Here is a 21,780-nt window from a genome sequence, read left to right on the forward strand (position 1 = left end):
CTTTGAAGCTATATTGTGTGTGACAATATTAGTGACATATTTCAGACCGCGGAATTAAGGTTCCACCAGAAGACCAAACATATTTAAATGCCGACTCATTTGGAAATGAGTGATGCGTTGAGACGCAAATGAATTACAAAATACATATGTTTCTGAGCGTGTCAGATCCGTTGACTAAAAACCTCTCCCGTGAGCAATACATGATAAAGCACCATAAGGCCAAGGTGTTATATCTTTACAAATGTAAACTAGATTATTGACTCTAGTGCAAGTGGGAGACTGAAGGAGATATGCCCTAGAGGCAATAATAAAGTGGTTATTATTTATATCTTTATGTTTATGATAAATGTTTATATATCATGCTATAATTGTATTAACCGAAACATTAGTACATGTGTGATATGTAGACAAACAAGAAGTCCCTAGTATGCCTCTTAAACTAGCTTGTTGATTAATGGATGATTAGTTTCATAATCATGAACATTGGATGTTATTAATAACAAGGTTATATCATTATATGAATGATGTAATGGACACACCCAATTAAGCGTAGCATAAGATCTCGTCATTAAGTTTTTTGCCATAAGCTTTCGATACATAGTTACCTAGTCCTTATGACCATGAGATCATGTAAATCACTTATACCGGAAAGGTACTTTGATTACACCAAACACCACTGCGTAAATGGGTGGCTATAAAGGTGGGATTAAGTATCCGGAAAGTATGAGTTGAGGCATATGGATCAACAGTGGGATTTGTCCATCCCGATGACGGATAGATATACTCTGGGCCCTCTCGGTGGAATGTCGTCTAAAGTCTTGCAAGCATATGAATGAGTTCATAAGAGACCACATACCACGGTACGAGTAAAGAGTACTTGTCAGGAGACGAGGTTGAACAAGGTATAGAGTGATACCGAAGATCAAACCTCGGACAAGTAAAATATCGCGAGACAAAGGGAATTGGTATCGTATGTGAATGGTTCATTCGATCACTAAAGTCATCGTTGAATATGTGGGAGCCATTATGGATCTCCAGATCCCGCTATTGGTTATTGGTCGGAGTGAGTACTCAACCATGTCCGCATAGTTCACGAACCGTAGGGTGACACACTTAAAGTTGGATGTTGAAATGGTAGAACTTGAATATGGAATGGAGTTCGAATATTTGTTCGGAGTCCCGGATGAGATCCCGGACATCACGAGGAGTTCTGGAATGGTCCGGAGAATAAGATTCATATATAGGATGTCATTTTATGTGAATTAAAATGTCGCGGAAGGTTCTATGGAAGGTTCTAGAAGGTTCTAGAAAAGTCCGGAAGAAACCACCAAGGAAGGTGGAGTCCACATGGGACTCCACCTCCATGGCCGGCCAACCCTAGTGGGGGAGGAGTCCCAAGTGGACTCCCCCTTAGAGGGCCGGCCACCCCCCCATATGGGAGGTGGAACTCCCACCTCTAGTGGGAGTCCTAGCTTGGCTAGGTTTCCCCCTCATATGAAAGTTTTTTTGTTCGGGTCTTATTCGAAGACTTGGACACCAACACTTGGGGATCCACCTATATAATGAGGGGCATAGGGTAGGGGCCGGACACCACAAAGCCACAAGTTGGCCGCACCCCCTTGAGGCCGGCCACCCCCTCCCAAACCCTAGCCGCCCCCCTCTCCTCCATATCTCCCGCGTAGCTTTAGCGAAGCTCCGCCGGAGTTCTCCACCGCCACCGACACCACGCCGTTGTGCTGTCGGATTCAAGAGGAGCTACTACTTCCGCTGCCCGCTGGAACGGGGAGGTGGACGTCGTCTTCATCAACAACCGAACGTGTGACCGAGTACGGAGGTGCTGCCCGTTCGTGGCGCCGGAACCGATCGTGATCAAGATCTTCTACGCGCTTTTGCAAGCGGCAAGTGAACGTCTACCACAGCAACAAGAGCCTCCTCTTGTAGGCTTTGGAATCTCTTCAAGGGTGAGACTCGATACCCCCTCGTTGCTACCGTCTTCTAGATTGCATCTTGGCTTGGATTGCGTGTTCGCGGTAGGAAAATTTTGTTTTCTATGCAATGTTATCCTACAAAGTCATCCATATCATTCTCCATATCTTTACTGAAGCCCAACAGTAAAATTGTATCTGACTCATTGTCTACTGTTTGTCTCTTTTTCCTGCATTTCTTTGATGGAATGTCTGGCAACCTCTAAATCTTTGAGATAATGTACTTTTTCAAGAGGTAAAGAACAATGACTCACACCCATTTCAAGGGCTCTAGCAATAATATCATCATCATCTAAGACAGCAAAGGAATTGGAAGTGTTTAAAGAAGTACCTGATAAATCTTTCTTCTTAGCAGCTGCTGTAGCTTTGTCAGCAACTTTGGTAGATGTGCCTCCTTGATTGCTCATTCTGGAACTCCTCCTAGTAGGTGCCTCAAGGAGCATATCCTGATGTTCCTCTTCATCTTCTATGGGGTTTCCACCTGGGAGGCTGGATCTTCTTGAGTGCATTCCACTTCAGGCTGAGAACCATCAACAGGAATGACCACAGCATGGCGCTCATGCCTGGGAGATGGGGCAGCTAGAGCAAGAATACCACTACCTGGTTCAATGAAAGGCATATCAGTTGCTTGATTAGATTCATCACTTTCAGTATCATCTCCATAATCCACCTGTTCATCATCAAGAGGTTCATTCTCTGCAACATTTTCCACTATGGGAGGTAAGAAGTGACCAAACTGTTTCCTTAGATGAAAAGATTTATCACTGTTAGAAGAGGCAAGTTCACCAACAAACTTTTTGAAAGAAGGATCCTTCTGTTGAGCAAGGAAAAAATCATCAGTGAGAGGTTGTTCATTGGCAAGAGCAGTCACCACTTCATTTTGCAGCTCAGTCAGAACTGTCTGAGTGTTGCTCTGATCACCATATCTTTCTCCAGAAGAACAATCATCTCTAGCTTTTCTCTTTCCTTTTTCTGCTTCAGAGAATTGTCTACCCTGAGGAGCAATATGAGTCTGTCTCTGAGAGCCAGCAGGAGGGCCTGTGCCAACAACTGGAGGAGCAGATTGGGATCCTGTCTCAGAATCATTAGCAGTAGTTCTCTGTCTTTTTGGAGTCCCTTGGTTACCACCTTCACTTGCATTTATCTCATTGACACCAGCTCTGTTGCCAGAAGGAGGAGTTGGTTCAAAAAGTTCTCTAGTATATTGGAATTCATAGAAATCCTTTTTTATCTCACCAATCCTGGAACTGGGTACTAAGGAGAGGTCCTGACAACCAATCTTTACCCTCACATACAAAAAATTCCTTAGACAGTTCTTGTCCAGCCCCAAAGGTTTCCCTACTAAGCTTGCAACATAATAGGCAGTTGATTTGCTTCTGAATCTCATTGGAATCCCTTTAATTCTGAACCAAGCTTCCTGCATCACACTTATTGGTTCAATGTCCCCAGACCATTTCTCAATATTGATAATTGCTTCAGGTACAGTTCTCATAAACAGCTTCCTAAAGTGAGACAGCTCTTCAATAGCTTTTGCATAAGGAAATCTTATTCTGAATTCAGTGGGAGACACCACCTTTGCAAAGAACCTCCAGTTAATCTTCATGGAGGCAGCCCAGACATCAAACTCATGCTCAATATCTCTACAAGATACCTCTCCTTTTTCCACAGTAATATGTGCATAGTTCATCTGATCAAGAGGAGGGGATTCCAGTTCTGTAGCAGGGATGTAATAGAAACCAGATCCAAACTCTTCACTACCATAGTATGTAGCCACATATTCCCAAGGTTCTCGTTCCTAGCAAACCTCTAACAAATGATTCAAACCACATCTATTACAAGCAATGGAGAGGGAAGCAGATCGCTGTTGTCTTGCAAGTGTTGTATTTGTAGCCATCACCAGAGGTGGTACAAAGGACCCCGCTAGATCAGGAGCAGAGGACAAAGAGATAGATCTAGCAGTAACGCGCTGCAACTGTTGATTCTCTTGAGCAGGTGGCATTTGCGACGTATTTGCAGAAACTACAACATCGATCTGAGGATTGTTAGAAGTATTGCGACTTACATCGGGGGATCTGCTGCGGGAAGAGGGATTGATGGAAACGCCAGGCTGCATCTCTGATCTATGAGCCCATCTATCTCTGGAACGAGCTTCATCTTCAAGACGCTGTTTCTCAGCGAGGGCTCGCTCACGAGCAAGACGCTCGGTGTTGCGAGTCGCTTCGCGAAGACGATCTTCCTCCAGACGACGACGAATCTCAACACACCGACGCTCTTCTTCACGAAGCCTCTCTTGATCTGCATGGCGTCGATCTTCCTCTCGGCGTCGATCATCTTCGCGGCGCCAGTTGTCTTCACGACGCCTTTCTTCTTCCCATCGCCGTTGTTCATCACGACGATCCGCTTCAGATCCAACACGGGGTCGATAGCCGAAGTACCCGCGTGGAGGAGAACGGCCGCGAGGTGGAGATTTGCGAGGCGGCGATCTCCGAGGACCTCCGTACCTACGATCCATGGCAGGAGGAGAAGCTACAACAGTGGCGTAGGATCTGTTGTCACCGGATCTGACACCTTGCCAAACTGTTGGAGGATTTGGTGGAGGAGAACGGCGGTTGTCGATTTGGGGGTTAGGGTTTGGGACGAAAACCACTCTCGCTCTGTCTGTCGATCTAGGGTTGAGACGGATCGGAGACGGATCGAACTGCGGAATATTCCCACGACACCCCGATAAATCTCTCAATCGATGAACAGTACTGGGCTGCGGCCCATTGCCCAAAACCACCGCGGATCGAAACGAGGAAACAGAGTTGGCCTGTGATCCGACGCAGACCACAGAACACGCACGCACAGAGGGCGGCGCGGGCTGAAGATCTCGCCCACGAATCAAACCTTGCTGCGGCCCAATCCAAATCTTGAGATCCTCGAAACGAAAACTCACGCCAAACTTGATTTGATCGATCAGATCCAAACTCCACGATCTAACCGTCTCTCCCAAGTTGCTTTTTAACAGAACTCTATCCAGATCTGCGCTAATGTAGCCTCTCCGATGAATCAAGAATCCATCCTGCGTGAGCACGGTGAACGAAGCACACCAAGACAGAGGGGTTGCGGGGGGTGAGTGCAAGTCATGGGGATGCGCACCGGAGGGAGGGGTATCGCCATCGAGGGTGGCGGCGGCGGCGTCGAGGTCGGCGTTGAGGTCGCGGGGGCCTCGGGACGCAGGAGCCATCCTTCCCGCGACAACTCTCTTTCGAGTAATCCCTCTTTCTAGTTTCTGTACACCACCTCTCAAGGTTTAAGTTTTGTTGCGGCTCTGCACTCCCATTCTCCTCAGGCAACCCAACCATACCATTCGACGGAAATTCGTATGCACAAAAGTTTGTTTGATTTCATCAGGAAAAAAGCATATTACTAATTCCAACATATATGGTTATTTCAAATATAAGATTAAGGATAAATCGGTGTGAGAAAGTGCTAGGTGTGTGGAGAGAGATTCTTGCATGTTTACGGAATAAAAACATAACATTGAGCACATGATTGAAGGTATCCAGTCTCAAATACATCGTGCGTTTTTGCCATTCACGGGACGTTGTGTGCAGGGGGGAGTAACATTTCTCTCATGTCAAACTGGTGAATGAGTCCTTGAGAGCAAAACTTCTTTTTTAGAGTATAAAATTCTAATGGTACCAGTAATCTGCTTTGGGAGGACTTGATGGTGACCCTGTCCCAGGTCCCAGCTTATCTCGAAGTCAGACGCCGGCCCAGCAGAAATCCGTGGGCCCCAGTGCTCTGTGCTGGTTTTAATGCAACGCCGGGGAGAGGCCGATACTAGTAGCCGAGGAAGCGCCGCAAGAAGTTCAAGGCAGCGGGACAGCCGGACGGAAAGGAGGCCGCCGCCGTTTTACTCGTGGCACTTCCTTCCTTGCTTGCCCACCCCGGCGGCCCGGCCTCCTCCACCTCCACCGCCGCAGCCGAACGATGGCCGAGCCTGCCGCCAATCGCCCTCCGACGCCGGCGCCGGCCTCCGGTGGTACGCACGCACACACACTCCCCGTGCTCTCTCGTGCCTTCTGTTTGCGCTTATGCCTGGACGGTTGTTGCTGTGGTTCTATCTACTATGGGATCGTTTGATCCTCTTGGTCGTTTTTTTGTTTTTTTGAGATTTTCGATTCTTGGTTGCTTTTCTTGGTGCGCGACTATTGCTGGATTTGCTCTTGTTGGTGCTTCACGTGGGCACTGTAGCTGCTAGCAACGACGTGATTCGTGAGATTCTTGGGCCAGCAGTGAAGTCCACATCTGTTCCCCGCAAAAAAGAAAGTCAATTCTCGTTGTTGCTTCCGGCTGCGTAGTGGTTCATTGTGCTTTCTGTTCCTGTATGCAGGTGTGAGCCAAGAATGGTCGAGATTTACATGTTTTAATCAGTCTTGCGAATTTAATCGCTGCTACAAATTCCTTGCATCCTAGTAGTATCCCCGATTCTCCGTCCTTGCACTTTTCAGCACTAGAAAGTTTTCACCATCAAGTTATTCGTATCTATGAAACAGTAGTTTAGAAGGAAAAGCATGCTGGATTCCCTGCAAAATATGTAGGAGTACTAGTTGCTACCTACCATAGTCAAATAGCTGCTCTGGTTTCAGAAGCGTACGCCAGTTTGTAGCTTGCTTCTAGATGACCCAATTAGGATTACTTTTCTCGAGAGAGTGATTCAGTAATATAGTACTCCCACTCTACAATTGTAGAGCCTACACAAAATTTTGAAGTAAGATTTTGTAGTGTTCATCAGAATGCCCTATCAAGGCGCAAAATTGCTAGTTATGTGTTGGTACTCTTTGCACATCAAAGCCCCTGTTGTCATGTTACTTGGTCCTCATGTGTAGTGAATGAGTGCATTATTCATGAACTGATGAACATAGGATTGAAAGTGGCAGTTCAGCCTAACATATTTGTTTTATATCTTTTGCTTTCAACTTCCTCTTGGTTAACAGAGGCATCTGGTATAATTAAAATGTTGTTTATGACCTCTTCACCTGCGGTTATCGCTTTCAAATCTTTTACTAATCTGCTCAGAATACTTTTCTCTTGCCAGAATATTCTCCCTTGCTAGGATATTCAAAGTTACATACCTTTCCTGCTTTCCATGTTTATGTTTGTCGCAAAATTTCATACCACGGCATGTTGGTTGTAGAAATTCCCTTGACCACATTACAACTTTTTATATCCTGCTGTAGTTTTCCTGGAAAATACTGTATTGTTTTCTCGGATTTAAAATAATTACTTCGTTTACAAGAAAGTCACAGAAGTGTTCCCTGAGACGCTGACACTGGGTGTGTTGCCTTAGTCCCTGTTGGTCGAGCTTCTAGAGTGAAATGCTATTTTTAAGTTAAGGAGCGACCACGTGCTAATGTTTGCACTCGTCAGTTTCAAAAGTTGGCATTGAATTCTTCTGTCCAGATCTTGATTTGTTTTCTTGTGGCCCATGAATCTTTAAACCTCCATTTTTTGGTCCATGTAGGGATCGGGCTAACTGTAGATGCACATATGTTTGAAACCGACAATGGAAGATGATATGTTACTTTGTCTTTTGCTTGTATAATTATATCTTTCTTGGCTGACAGATGCTACTAACGTACTTAATTGTTTCCTGGGACCTCGATCTTGTCTTGAGCAGGCTATGATTTTCTTTCATATTTGAAGCAGTTTAGTAGACTATGCTTTCAGGTTTCAATAATCTGTTAAGTAGTGTTTGGGAAATTTTCCGTTGGTATAATAGTTCACACGTCTGAATGCTGATGCGCGCCATTCTGTTGATATTCCACAAGACGTGTTCAAAACTCTAACGCCAGTGATGTCTACGTCGTGATAATGTCTCGAGATAGTCAGAGAGATTCAACATCTCATATACAGACAATATTATGAAATCATCGTTGTCATGTTGGACCTGTAATAACAAACCTTCTAGTAGAAATGTATGACGTTGCAAATTGGTGCATGTTCAAACCCTCCATCACTGATATAGGTCAAAAGCTAAGTTGAAACCGTCCATTTTTTACAAGAGAAGACATTTTACAACCTTATAAATGAGCGAAGTGCAGAAGTTTAAACTGCAATGACACAGAACCAATTCCAAATGTTTAATTTTCATTTCGCAGGTATGGCGAGGAAGCTATCCATAGTTCTGTTTGTGATCCTGTCGGCGCTGCTGTACCAGCAGATTCAGCCTCCGCCCCCGAAAATCTGTGGCTCGCTGAATGGCCCCCCGGTTACCGCACCAAGAACAAAGCTCAAAGACGGCAGGCATTTGGCATACAAGGAATCCGGTGTCCCAAAGGAGGAGGCCAAGTACAAGATCATCTTTGTCCATGGGTTTGACTCCTGCAGACACGATGCCCTTCCAATTTCGCCGGTACATATTGTTAATTACTATCTTAAGAATCATCCAGACGAACAATCTACTGCCCTGACACGAAGTGATTGTCATGTTATGGTCTGAAATCCGGTGCAGGAGGTGGCACAAGAGCTAGGTATCTACCTTCTGTCTTTCGACCGGCCTGGGTACGGTGAGAGCGATCCGGACCCTGCCCGGAGTGAGAAGAGCATCGCCCTCGACATCGAGCAGCTTGCCGACAACCTGGAGCTTGGTCCTAAGTTTCACCTCATTGGCTTCTCCATGGGCGGTGAGATCATGTGGAGCTGCCTCAAGTACATCCCACACAGGTAACGCAGCAATCAGTCATCCATCTTTATTGACTGCAAACATCAGAGGCTTTCAAGTCTGAACTTTTGTTTCACCGTGGTGGAAGAACAGGCTCTACGGTGTTGCTACTCTCGCGCCGGTGGGCAACTACTGGTGGTCTGGCATTCCGTTGAACGTGTCGCGGGACGCCTGGTACCAGCAGCTCCCGCAGGACCAATGGGCGGTATGGATCTCCCATCACCTGCCATGGTTGACCTACTGGTGGAACACCCAGAAGCTCTTCCCTCCTTCCAGCGTCATCACCTACAACCCTGCGATCCTGTCTGAAGAAGACGCGATGTTCATGAAGAAGTTCGGCATGCGACCCTACTTCGTAAGATTTAGAACCTCGCTTAAATCACCCACACAGTCACACCTGGCATAACTAAGCTGACTAAAAAGAACCTCGATGCAACTGACTGCTCATTTCTCTGTTATGTTTGTTCATCATCGATCCATCGTCTCGCAGCCGATGATAAGGCAGCAGGGGGAGTACAACAGCCTGCATCGGGACATGATGGTCGGGTTCGGGAAGTGGGACTGGAGCCCCCTTGACCTGAAGGACCCGTTCGCCGGCGGCGAAGGGATGGTGCACCTGTGGCATGGCGCGGAGGATCTCATGGTGCCGGCCAGTTTGTCGAGGTACATCAGCGAAAGGCTCCCCTGGGTCATCTACCACGAGCTCCCAAAATCCGGCCACCTCTTCCCTGTCGACAGCGGGAACGCCGACGCCATCGTCAAGTCCCTGCTACTCGGAGATCAGTGACCTTCAACTCCCCAGTCTCCCGATCTTGGATCATCGTCGTACAGTATGGTTCTTGTAATTTGTAAAGAGGTGTATTCGTGGCACAGGCACTGCACCGTATCGCTAGCTGCTCGCAGACACTGAATAATATGGTTTCTTTCAGTTTGAACACAAGAACCTCGTATAGATCGTGCAGAAAATGGCGTGGAATAAATCATACTCTGCCCGTTCCAAAATAAACTGCTTAGTTATTTATAGATACGAATGTATCTATATTTAAAATATATCTATTTTATGTCCATATCTAGATAAAGTTGAGTCACTTTTTAAGAGGCAGGGAAAGTATGAAATTATCGTATTTGGAGCATGTGTGTATTCCATTTCATTTGGACCGCGGAAGACGGGGAATAAAGAGTCACGCAGGTGTATAATCATGGGGCCACCCTAGCTGGCGGTCGTTCGCTGAAAGCCTGTTCAGGGATCACTTTCCGACAGCTTTTCTTGGTTTAATCGTGCGCGAGTTCGCTTCCTCTTTCTAGCAAAATAATAAATACTAGATGATCCATACGTGAGTAAACCTCTTTCTTCTCATTTCTCTCACTCACGTCCGCATTAAAACTTTTCAAATTTGAAATTTTAAAATGTTTTATCTCTCAAACAGTAACTCCGATTTAAGATCCGTTTTCACAATCGAATCCGTCTCGACAAGATCTTCAAAACTAGCACCCATGTTAATATATTTTGACAAACTTTTTTCTGGCTAAAAGTATTTGCTATATGATTCAGTTGTTTAATCATTATCTTTACCATTGCTTTGAATCACTTCATTCATCTCATATGCTTTACAATAGTATGATCAAGATTATGTTGGTAGCATGTCATTTCAGAAATTATCTTTTATCGTTTACCTACTCGGGGACGAGTAGGAACTAAGCTTGGGATGCTGATACGTCTCTAACGTATCTATAATTTCTGATGTTCCATGCTTGTTTTATGACAATACCTACATGTTTTGTTCACACTTTATGATGATTTTATGCGTTTTCCGGAACTAACCTATTGACGAGATGTCGAAGTGCCAGTTCCTGTTTTCTGCTGTTTTTGGTTTCAGAAATCCTAGTAAGGAAATATTCTCGGAATTGGACGAAATCAACGCCCAGAATCTTGAAATTCCACGAAGCTTCCAGAACACCCGAGAGGGGCCAGAGGAGGGCCACAGGGCCACCACACAGGTGGCTGGCGCGGCCCAGGAGGGGGGCGCGCCGCCCTGTTGTGTGGCGCCTCCGTAACCCTTCCGACTCCGCCTCTTCGCCTATAAGAAGCCCCCTGACCTAAATCTCGATGCGAATAAGCCACGGTACGAGAAACCTTCCAGAGCCGCCGCCATCACGAAGCCAAGATCTGGGGGACAGGAGTCTCTGTTCCGGCACGCCGCCGGGACAGGGAAGTGCCCCCGGAAGGCATCTCCATCGACACCACCGCCATCTTCATCACCGCTGCTGTCTCCCATGAGGAGGGAGTAGTTCTCCATCGAGGCTAAGGGGCTGTACCGGTAGCTATGTGGTTAATCTCTCTTCTATGTACTTCAATACAATGATCTCATGAGCTGCCTTACATGATTGAGATTCATATGAGTTTTGTATCACTATTCATCTATGTGCTACTCTAGTGATGTTATTAAAGTAGTCTATTCCTCCTCCATGATGTAATGTTGACAGTGTGTGCATCATGAAGTACTTGGTATATGCTATGATTGTGATCTCTTGTAGATTATGAAGTTAACTATTACTATGATGGTATTGATGTGATCTATTCCTCCTTTCATAGTGTGATGGTAACAGTGTGCATGCTATGTTAGTACTTGGTATAGTTGTGTTGATCTATCATGCACTCTAAGGTTATTTAAATATGAATATCGAATGTTGTGGAGCTTGTTAACTCCGGCATTGAGGTGCTCTTGTAGCCCTACACAATTAGTGGTGTTCATCATCCAACAATAGAGTGTAGAGTGGTTTTATTATGTGATCAATGTTGAGAGTGTTCACTAGTGAAAGTATGATCCCTAGGCCTTGTTCCCAAATACTACAATCATCGCTTGTTTACTGTTCTACTGCATCTGTACTTCCTGCAATATTACCACCATCAACCACACGCCAGTTGTAGCAGCAAGCTATTTTCTGGTGCCGTTACTACTGCTCATATTCATTCATACCACCTGTATTTCACTATCTCTTCGCCGAACTAGTGCACCTATAAATCTGACAAGTGTATTAGGTGTGTTGGGGACACAGGAGACTTCTTGTATTGTGGTTGCAGGGTTGCTTGAGAGGGATATCTTTGACCTCTTCCTCCCTGAGTTCGATAAACCTTGGGTGATCCACTTAAGGGAAAACTTGCTGCTGTTCTACAAACCTCTGCTCTTGGAGGCCCAACACTGTCTACAGGAAAAGAGCCGTGCGTAGACATCAAGCTATTTTCTGGCGCCGTTGCCGGGGAACGAAAAGCTACACAACAGAGATTTCCTCCCTCGTCAACCACGCGCCAGTCCTGGACAGCATCAAGTATTTTCTAGCGCCGTTGCCGGGGAGGAAAGGTAAAAGGTACTCACACTCCGGATCCTGGCAACTAAGCTATTTTCTGGGTGAGTGCTCGAAGCTATTTCCTTTAGATCCTGCAATTGCATCTTTTTGTTTCTTGTTTATCACTAGTTTGGCATAATGGAAAGCAACTATGAGCTTTTTAATCTATTTCCTGAGTTAAGACATAAATGGTGTGTTGCAAAAATTGAAAAACCTATGGAACCTTATTTGCATGCTAATGGCAATGTTATTAGTATGAATGCTTTGAACACCATAGTTGCTAATGATATGGAAAATTCTAAGCTTGGGGAAGCTGGTTTTGATGAGCATGATATTTTTAGTCCCCCAAGCATTGAGGAGAAAATTTTCTTTGATGATACTTTGCCTCCTATTTATGATGATTATAATGATAGTAGTCTTTTGGTGCCGCCTGTTATGGAGGATAAATTTGATTATGATTACAATATGCCTCCTATATTTGATGATGAGAATAATAATGATAGATACTTTGTTGAATTTGCTCCCGCTATTACTAATAAAATTGATTATGCTTATGTGGAGAGTAATAATTTTATGCATGAGACTCATGATAAGAATGCTTTATGTGATAGTTATATTGTTGAGTTTGTTCATGATGCTACTGGAAATGTTTATGAGAGAGGAAAATATGGTTGTAGAAATTTTCATGTTACTAAAACACCTCTCTATATGCTAAAAATCTTGAAGTTGCGCTTGTCTAGTTTTCCTATGCTTATTGCATTATGCCTACATGACTTGTTTGTTTACAAGATTCCTTTTCATAGGAAGCATGTTAGGCTTAAATTTGTTTTGAATTTGCCTCTTGATGCTCTCTTTTGCTTCAACTCTTATTTCTCGCGAGTGCATCATTAAAACTGCTGAGCCCATCTTAATGGCTATAAAGAAAGAACTTCTTGGGAGATAACCCATGTGTTTATTTTACTGCAGTAATTTTGTTTTATATTTGAGTCTTGGAAGTTGTTACTACTGTAGCAACCTCTCCTTATCTTTATTTTATTGCATTGTTGTGCCAAGTAAAGTCTTTGATAGTAAGGTTGATACTAGATTCGGATTACTACGCAGAAACAGATTTCTGTCTGTCACGAATTTGGGCAGGGTTCTCTGTAGGTAACTCAGAAAAATCTGCAAATTTTTGTGTGTGATCCTCAGATATGTACGCAACTTTCATTCAATTTAAGCATTTTCATCTGAGCAAGTCTGGTGCCTCTAAAAAATTCGTCTTTACGGACTGTTCTGTTTTGACAGATTCTGTCTTTTATTTCGCATTGCCTCTTTTGCTGTGTTGGATGGATTTCTTTGTTCCATTAACTTCCAATAGCTTTGTGCAATGCCCAGAAGTGTTAAGAATGATTATGTCACCTCTGAACATGTGAATTTTGATTATGCACTAACCCTCTAATGAGTTTGTTTCGAGTTTGGTGTGGAGGAAGTTTTCAAGGGTCGATAGAGGAGGATGATACAATATGATCAAGAAGAGTGGAAGCTCTAAGCTTGGGGATGCCCCGGTGGTTCATCCCTGCATATTTCAAGAAGACTCAAGCATCTAAGCTTGGGGATGCCCAAGGCATCCCCTTCTTCATCGATAACATTATCAGGTTCCTCTAGTGAAACTATATTTTTATTCCGTCACATCTTATGTACTTTACTTGGAGCGTCTGTGTGCTTTTATTTTCGTTTTGTTATTTTCATTCTCTGAATAAATGCTTGTGTGGGAGAGAGACACGCTCCGCTGGTTCATATGAACACATGTGTTCTTAGCTTTTAATGTTCATGGCGAAGGTTGAAACTGCTTCGTTAATTGTTATATGGTTTGAAACGGAAAATGCTACATGTGGTAATCGGTATAATGTCTTGAATAATTTGATACTTGGCAATTGTTGTGCTCATGTTTAAGCTCTTGCATCATATACTTTGCACCTATTAAATGAAGAACTACATAGAGCTTGCTAAAATTTGGTTTGCATGATTGGTCTCTCTAGAGTCTAGATATTTTCTGCTGAGGTGTTTGAACAACAAGGAAGACAATGTATAGTCTTATAATGATTGCAATATGTTCTTATGTAAGTTTTGTTGTACCGGTTCATACTCGTGTTTGTTTTAAATAACCTTGCTAGCCTAATCCTTGTATTGAGAGGGATTACTTCTCATGCATCCAAATCCTTGAGCCAAAAACTATGCCATTTGTGTCCACCATACCTACCTACTACATGGTATTTTCTGCCATTCCAAATTAAATTGCTTGAGTGCTATCTTTAAACAATTCAAAAGTTATTACCTCTTATTTGTGTCAATGTTTTATAGCTCATGAGGAAGTATGTGGTGTTTATCTTTCAATCTTGTTGGGCAACTTTCACCAACGGACTAGTGGCTTCATCCGCTTATCCAATAATTTTGCAAAAAGAGCTGGCAATGGGATTCCCAGTCCCAAATTAATTAACCATCATAATTTTACAAATAGACACTCCTCCATGGTATGTGATTGTTGGACGGCACCCGAGGATTCGGTTAGCCATGGCTTGAGAAAGCAAAGGTGGGGAGGAGTGTCATCTAAATAAAACTAAAATAAAAAAGGCACTCCTTCATGGTATGAGATTGTTGGCAGGCACCCGAGGATTCGGTTAGCCATGGTTTGTGAAAGCAAGGTTGGAAGGAGTGCCACCCAAAAATAAAATTTCATGGGAGCCGCTCTTTGAAAGTCTGTCTGGCAAGGGGGTTAGAGTGCCCACTACCATTCGTTGGCAACAACAAACACCTCTCAAAATGTTACTTTTATGCTCTCTTTATGTTTTCAAAATAAAAGCTCTAGCACAAATATAGCAATCAATGCTTCCCTCTGCGAAGGGCCATTCTTCTACTTTTTATGTTGAGTCAGTTTACCCATTTCTCTCCATCTTAAGAAGCAAACACTTGTGTTAACTGTGCATTGATTCCTACATACTTGCATATTGCACTTGTTATATTACTTTATGTTGACAATATCCATGAGATATACATGTCACAAGTTGAAAGCAACCGCTGAAACTTAATCTTCCTTTGTGTTGCTTCAATGCCTTTACTTTGAAAATATTGCTTTATGAGTTAACTCTTATGCAAGACTTATTGATGCTTGTCTTGAAAGTACTATTCATGAAAAGTCTTTGCTATATGATTCAGTTGTTTAATCATTGTCTTTACCATTGCTTTGAATCACTTCATTCATCTCATATGATTTACAATAGTATGATCAAGATTATGTTGGTAGCATGTCACTTCAGAAATTATCTTTTATCGTTTACCTACTCGAGGACAAGTAGGAACTAAGCTTGGGGATGCTGATACGTCTCCAACGTATCTATAATTTCTGATATTCCATGCTTGTTTTATGACAATACCTACATGTTTTGTTCACACTTTATGATGATTTTATGCGTTTTCCGGAACTAACCTATTGACGAGATGCCGAAGTGCCAGTTCCTGTTTTCTGCTGTTTTTGGTTTCAGAAATCCTAGTAAGGAAATATTCTCGGAATTGGACGAAATCAACGCCCAGAATCTTGAAATTCCACGAAGCTTCCAGAACACCCGAGAGGGGCCAGAGGAGGGCCACAGGGCCACCACACAGGTGGCTGGTGCGGCCCAGGAGGGGGGCGCGCCGCCCTGTTGTGTGGCGCCTCCGTAACCCTTCCGACTCCGCCTCTTCGCCTATAAGAAGCCCCCTGACCTAAATCTTCGATACGAATAAGCCACGGTACGAGAAACCTTCCAGAGCCACCGCCATCGCGGAGCCAAGATCTGGGGGACAGGAGTCTCTGTTCCGGCACGCCGCCGGGACGGGGAAGTGCCCCCGGAAGGCATCTCCATCGACACCACCGCCATCTTCATCATCGTTGCTGTCTCCCATGAGGAGGGAGTAGTTCTCCATCGAGGCTAAGGGGCTGTACCGGTAGCTATGTGGTTAATCTCTCTTCTATGTACTTCAATACAATGATCTCATGAGCTGCCTTACATGATTGAGATTCATATGAGTTTTGTATCACTATTCATCTATGTGCTACTCTAGTGATGTTATTAAAGTAGTCTATTCCTCCTCCATGATGTAATGTTGACAGTGTGTGCATCATGAAGTACTTGGTATATGCTATAATTGTGATCTCTTGTAGATTATGAAGTTAACTATTAGTATGATGGTATTGATGTGATCTATTCCTCCTTTCATAGTGTGATGGTAACAGTGTGCATGCTATGTTAGTACTTGGTATAGTTGTGTTGATCTATCATGCACTCTAAGGTTATTTAAATATGAATATCGAATGTTGTGGAGCTTGTTAACTCCGGCATTGAGATGCTCTTGTAGCCCTACACAATTAGTGGTGTTCATCATCCAACAATAGAGTGTAGAGTGGTTTTATTATGTGATCAATGTTGAGAGTGTCCACTAGTGAAAGTATGATCCCTAGGCCTTGTTCCCAAATACTGCAATCATCGCTTGTTTACTGCTCTACTGCATCTGTACTTCCTGCAATATTACCAACATCAACCACACGCCAGTTGTAGCAGCAAGCTATTTTCTGGTGCCGTTACTACTGCTCATATTCATTCATACCACCTGTATTTCACTATCTCTTCGCCGAACTAGTGCACCTATACATCTGACAAGTGTATTAGGTGTGTTGGGGACACAAGAGACTTCTTGTATTGTGGTTGCAGGGTTGCTTGAGAGGGATATCTTTGACCTCTTCCTCCATGAGTTCGATAAACCTTGGGTGATCCACTTAAGGGAAAACTTGCTGCTGTTCTACAAACCTCTGCTCTTGGAGGCCCAACACTGTCTACAGGAAAAGAGCCGTGCGTAGATATCAAGCTATTTTCTGGCGCCGTTGCCGGGGAACAAAAAGCTACACAACAGAGATTTCCTCCCTCGTCAACCACGCGCCAGTCCTGGACAGCATCATGACCCGATATTTATCAATGGTAAATATAAATAAATATCAACCCTAAAAATTTAATTTAATTTAAAATATGTAGCGACTCTTTTTTGTTTACAAGTTATCAACCCGGCGCCCCGTTATTTATCAACGGTAAATATAAATACCTAGCAACCCTAAAAAGTAAATTTCATTTAGAATATTTTAGCAACTTTTGTTAGCTTACAACTTAAAACAGTACGTAATTTGAGTAGCAAGTGGTAGGTCATTTGAGTTGCAAGTGGATCTTCCCACCCGTTATTTTCCCCATAAAAACCACTGTCCCAAAAAAGGAAATTGCAAAAGGACCCCATTAAATATGAATTATCGTATGAAAATAAAACCCAAAAGGGAATTGCAAAAGGAGAATAGATAGTCTGCCTCGTGCTGAAAGAAAAACAGTGAGATGCTATGTGTATGCATGCAACAACTTATGAAAGCGTGCTGAAAAGTTAGCTCATTAAATGCAAATCCATGAGATGCTCTGTGCATGTGCATGCATGCAGTGTGAACGCTCTTGGCTGCATGCAACTTGCAAAATAGTAATACAAGCTGTTAGTGTGAACATGTGTAAACGCAATTAAAACACTACGTGATAAAAAGGGAATTGACTCGCTCTGCGAGCGCTTCCACGCCATGAAAAGTGATTGCTTGAGCGATCGATTGTCAGGGAGGGGTTCGATAATCATGTCCTTTCTGGCTGGCAGTTGGTCCCAACGTGGCCACTCATTTGGTCAGTCCCTGGCAGAGTATTTTTTTGCGAAATTTTATCTTTTTGATCATTTCATCACAACAAATGACAGAAAATAGATAGAAAATAATAGTAAATAAATTCACGCCTCTTTGTCATTTAACCAAAGTACCAAAAGAGCCACAATATGGGATATATAATTCATAAATAATTGGACAAACAACGAGACAAAAATCGATCGTCAACTCGATTATGATCGGTCTTGGATTATCTTTTGTCTCTTCTTGAACCGAGCCTATTTTCTTGGTTAACGTCCATCAAGTCGTCCAATGTGATCAAGTTCTCCTCGGAGCATATCTTGAGATCAACTTTTTTGAACCTTGTCAATACATTGAGCTCTACTTCTTGTTCCTTGAGCTTTACCTCCTTGGTTCTTGATTGGGAATTGGTCGCATCAATTTTAAGCTTTGTTTTTTTGAACGTTATAGTAGTTCTTCATTAGTTTCTCCTTGTTTCGGCGTTCACTCTCTTCACTCTTCTCATTTGACACATCCTTTTCGGTATGCAATCGAAGTGTTGACACATCACGATTCATGTCTTAGCTTGGTTTATGTGTGCCATCTTGGCGGACCTACACGGTTGACTGTTGATTCCTTGGCATGCTTGCTTCCACGCAATCTCTTCTTGTAGGCCTCCCGGTCCTCTTAAAACTTGGCACATTCTTTAAGGTCCTTCCAACAATGTGTACACCCATGTGCAACCCTGAAATAATCCAAACCGTGCTAGACTTTTAAATATGTGAGAACGAATAGGATGCGCAAGTATCCCTGGCCCGAGGCAACGACGTTCACGTGTGCTCATGCCCCACGGCGGCCAATAAGAGCACGTGTGGGTGCTCGCGGCAGTGTCGGCTTGCACCCCTGGCAGCGCGGCATCCCGCGGAGCTAGGAGGAGCTTCTGGTACAACTGTGGTGCAACGAGCGTGGCAGAGACATGGCAGAGGTACTCCTTCGGCTGAGCTTGCCCCCATCATCCCCGCCATCGTCCACTTCACCAAGGGCGTGGGAGCGGATGAACGCAAGGGAGACAAGGAAGACATCGACGGGGTCCACACCCCTCTCCCATGGCGAACTTCAGCACGGCTGCGCCCCCGATGCGTGGCATCAAGCAGTGGAGCCATCGGCAAGGGCCAAGACCGGGCAAAGGTGCTCGTCGTCGGCCTCGTGGGGATATTTTGACGGCTGGAGATTTTTCTTTGTTTTATCTATTTTCGATAAAGGGAATATATTAATATTAAGAGATACCAATTAGACCCAGCCTCTGCAATAACACACTATGCAAATGGTAGTATAGATGCACACATCCAAAAAAAGAAAACGAAGAAATAGAAAGTCCCGCTACGGTATTCTGATTTGCTTTGTGCTTAAGCATGTGCCTTTCTTGCATTGCATCTTGTTGCTTTGTATAGTTGAATATTTAGAGGAAACTCCACTGGATTTTCAATGCCAATGTATGCAATGAAATTCAAGTTCATTCACATGTGCATATATTATGGGGGAGTTTTCTCAATCTATTAAACTTGTTTGTTACTTAAATTTCTTATATAAACTCTCTCAAAGAGATTGTCATCAATTACCAAAATGGGGGAGATTGAAAGTGCATGGAGCCACCATGTGTGCTTTTGGTAATTGATGATAATCCATATGGACTAATGTTTGCATTGTGTTATATTTGTAGGAGTGGTCCATAGGCAATGCTTGAACCATATGTTAGCTTTAAGGTTGCAATAAGAAGAAATTGATGAAGAATATCAAGGATCAAGTATGTCTTGAAGATGAAGATGAAGTGAGTACTCAAAGTTAACTTCGAGACATCAACATGATGAAGAATGTAGAAAGGAAGTGTAAGTTCAAGATGAGTCAACTCGAAGAGATCATATTCTTGAAGCTTGTCATCCATATGGTGATCATGGATATGTGAAGTTGATCCGACGAAGAAGCTCTCTCATGGTGGATTATACGGGAGAAATCCACAAGACTTCGTCAAGCAAGCACTATCAAGAAAGGTGTTCCATCTTTATGCGATCAGGATCGTCATCATCGAGTTCAAGAGGAACACACAAGTTTAAGGTTTTCTCTTGATATGGTGTCTTTCTTATAGGTCTCAAGGTGTAGTTGGAGACCGGTTTATAGATAAGTTGTCGTACTATCAAGAGGGCTCTTGACTGAGTAACTCGATCGTATCCTTCGGAGAGCTCAAACCTTTGCATCCTTGCATCATCTTTTTTGGTTTTTATTTGGATCTTATCCATGTGATGTTTTAGATCTTGTGCGTATTCTCATTACAAGCTCTAGTTCATCGAGAATGATTTTTGCACGGGCAACTTGTTACATTTTCGAGGTTGGAGATTTTACCGGTATATCTTTTTTAGATAGGTCAAATATTTCATCATTTTTTATATCCTACCTTGCCGGACTATGATGGTTACCTGCATGATCTTGTAGAGCTCGTACTAGCTTCTAAACGAGCCCAAGATCATCAAAATCAGAGTCTGGATGCTCAAGTTATGTTCATTCTCGTTTTGGTGTTTCTACAGTTTTAGGGGGGGGGGGGGGGATAATCCGGACCGGATCCAAAATATCCGGCCAAATATCTGCCCCGTTACTGCGAGTAGTTCTCTTAAGTCCTTAACTGTTTTTCGAACCCCGGGGGGCGGATAATCCTGTCCGGGAGGTCCCAAACGGTCATATTTCATTGGGAGGGGGTATATAAGACCCTCTTCTTCCTCCTTAGGCTGGTTGCTTCTTCTACTCTCTCTACTCCATTGTTAACCTTGAGAAGCTTCCTCTTCCTCTAATCCCTCCATGATTATTGCACCTATTTGAGGGAAAAGAGAGAGGAGATCTAGATCTACATCTTAACCAATCAAATCTCTCTCTTTGTGAGGGAAATCCACTAGATCTAGATCTTGGAGAAATTTGGTGTTCTTCCTCTTATTTGTTCTTCCTCTCTTATTTCCCCAATAGCTTTTATAATTTTATTGGAATTTGAGAGAGAAGAATTTCAGCATCTTTGTGGTGTTCTTGCCACTGCATTTGGTGCATCGTTTGAGTTCTCCACGGTGATTCGTGGAAGTGAAAGCAATAAAGTTGTTACTCTTGGGTTCTTGGAACCCTAGACGGTTTTGAGGCATTTGTGGCGATTTCTTGGGAGCCTCCAATTAAGTTGTGGATGTGTACCCCAAATTTTGTGTAAGACCCGGTTTCCGCCTCGAAGGAAATCCCTTAGTGGAACCGTGACCTAGGCCTTTGTGGCAAGGGTCACCGGAGAATAAGGTGAGACGCTTTTGTGGCGCTCAGTGTGTGGTGTGACTACCACATCTTGGGATGAGACCTTTGTGACGTTGGTGTGCATCGAGCAACCACACCTCAAGGTGAGGCCTCTTGTGGCGTTCGGGAGCATTAAGCCACCGCACCTCTCCAACGAAGATTAGCACTCGCAAGAGTGTGAACTTCGGGATAAATCATCGTCTCCTGCGTGCCTCGGTTATCTATATACCCGAGCTCTTTACTTATGTATTTTACTTTATGATAGTCATCGTGTTTGAAGTGGTATATCTTGTTATCACATAGTTGCTTGTTTTGCTTAGCATAAACTGTTGGTGCACATAAATGAACCATAGTATATAGGCTTTGGGCTTGACAAAGTAAACTCTAGTTTTATTCCGTTTTTGTTAAGTCCATCTCGTAAAAGTTTTAAACCGTCTATTCACCCCTCCCCCTCTTCTAGGTGACATATGTGTCCTTTCAAAAATGGTGGCGGCCGAGGCAGCGACATCAACCCCACCCCCGGAGCAAGAGCCGGCACCAGCAGACGCTGCGTCAGTGGAATTGGAATCTGCATCGGCGTCGTGATTGATGGGCCTACGTCGACTCAGGATGCGCCGTCGGCGTCATCGAACCCCTTCTTCTAATTTAAGTCTTAGCTTGCACCACCGATCTACGGTCAGTAATATGATCGTGGCTACTTCGATCACGACGACTTGTGCGAGAACGATCTCTTTTAAATG

General features: G+C 43.7%; 1 protein-coding gene across 1 annotated transcript; it reads left to right on the forward strand.

Moving 5' to 3' along the window:
* The first annotated feature begins 5,788 nt into the window (after positions 1-5,788).
* On the forward strand, positions 5,789-9,700 carry LOC127334724 (uncharacterized). The gene is made up of 5 exons (XM_051361254.2): positions 5,789-6,012; positions 8,132-8,385; positions 8,485-8,696; positions 8,788-9,049; positions 9,185-9,700. Exons 1-5 carry the CDS (start codon positions 5,961-5,963, stop codon positions 9,479-9,481), a joined length of 1,077 nt encoding a protein of 358 aa, XP_051217214.1. The 5' UTR covers positions 5,789-5,960; the 3' UTR covers positions 9,482-9,700.
* The last annotated feature ends 12,080 nt before the right edge of the window (positions 9,701-21,780 follow it).

The sequence above is a fragment of the Lolium perenne genome, chromosome 2, assembly GCF_019359855.2.
Source record: "Lolium perenne isolate Kyuss_39 chromosome 2, Kyuss_2.0, whole genome shotgun sequence".
Taxonomy (NCBI): Eukaryota; Viridiplantae; Streptophyta; class Magnoliopsida; order Poales; family Poaceae; genus Lolium; species Lolium perenne.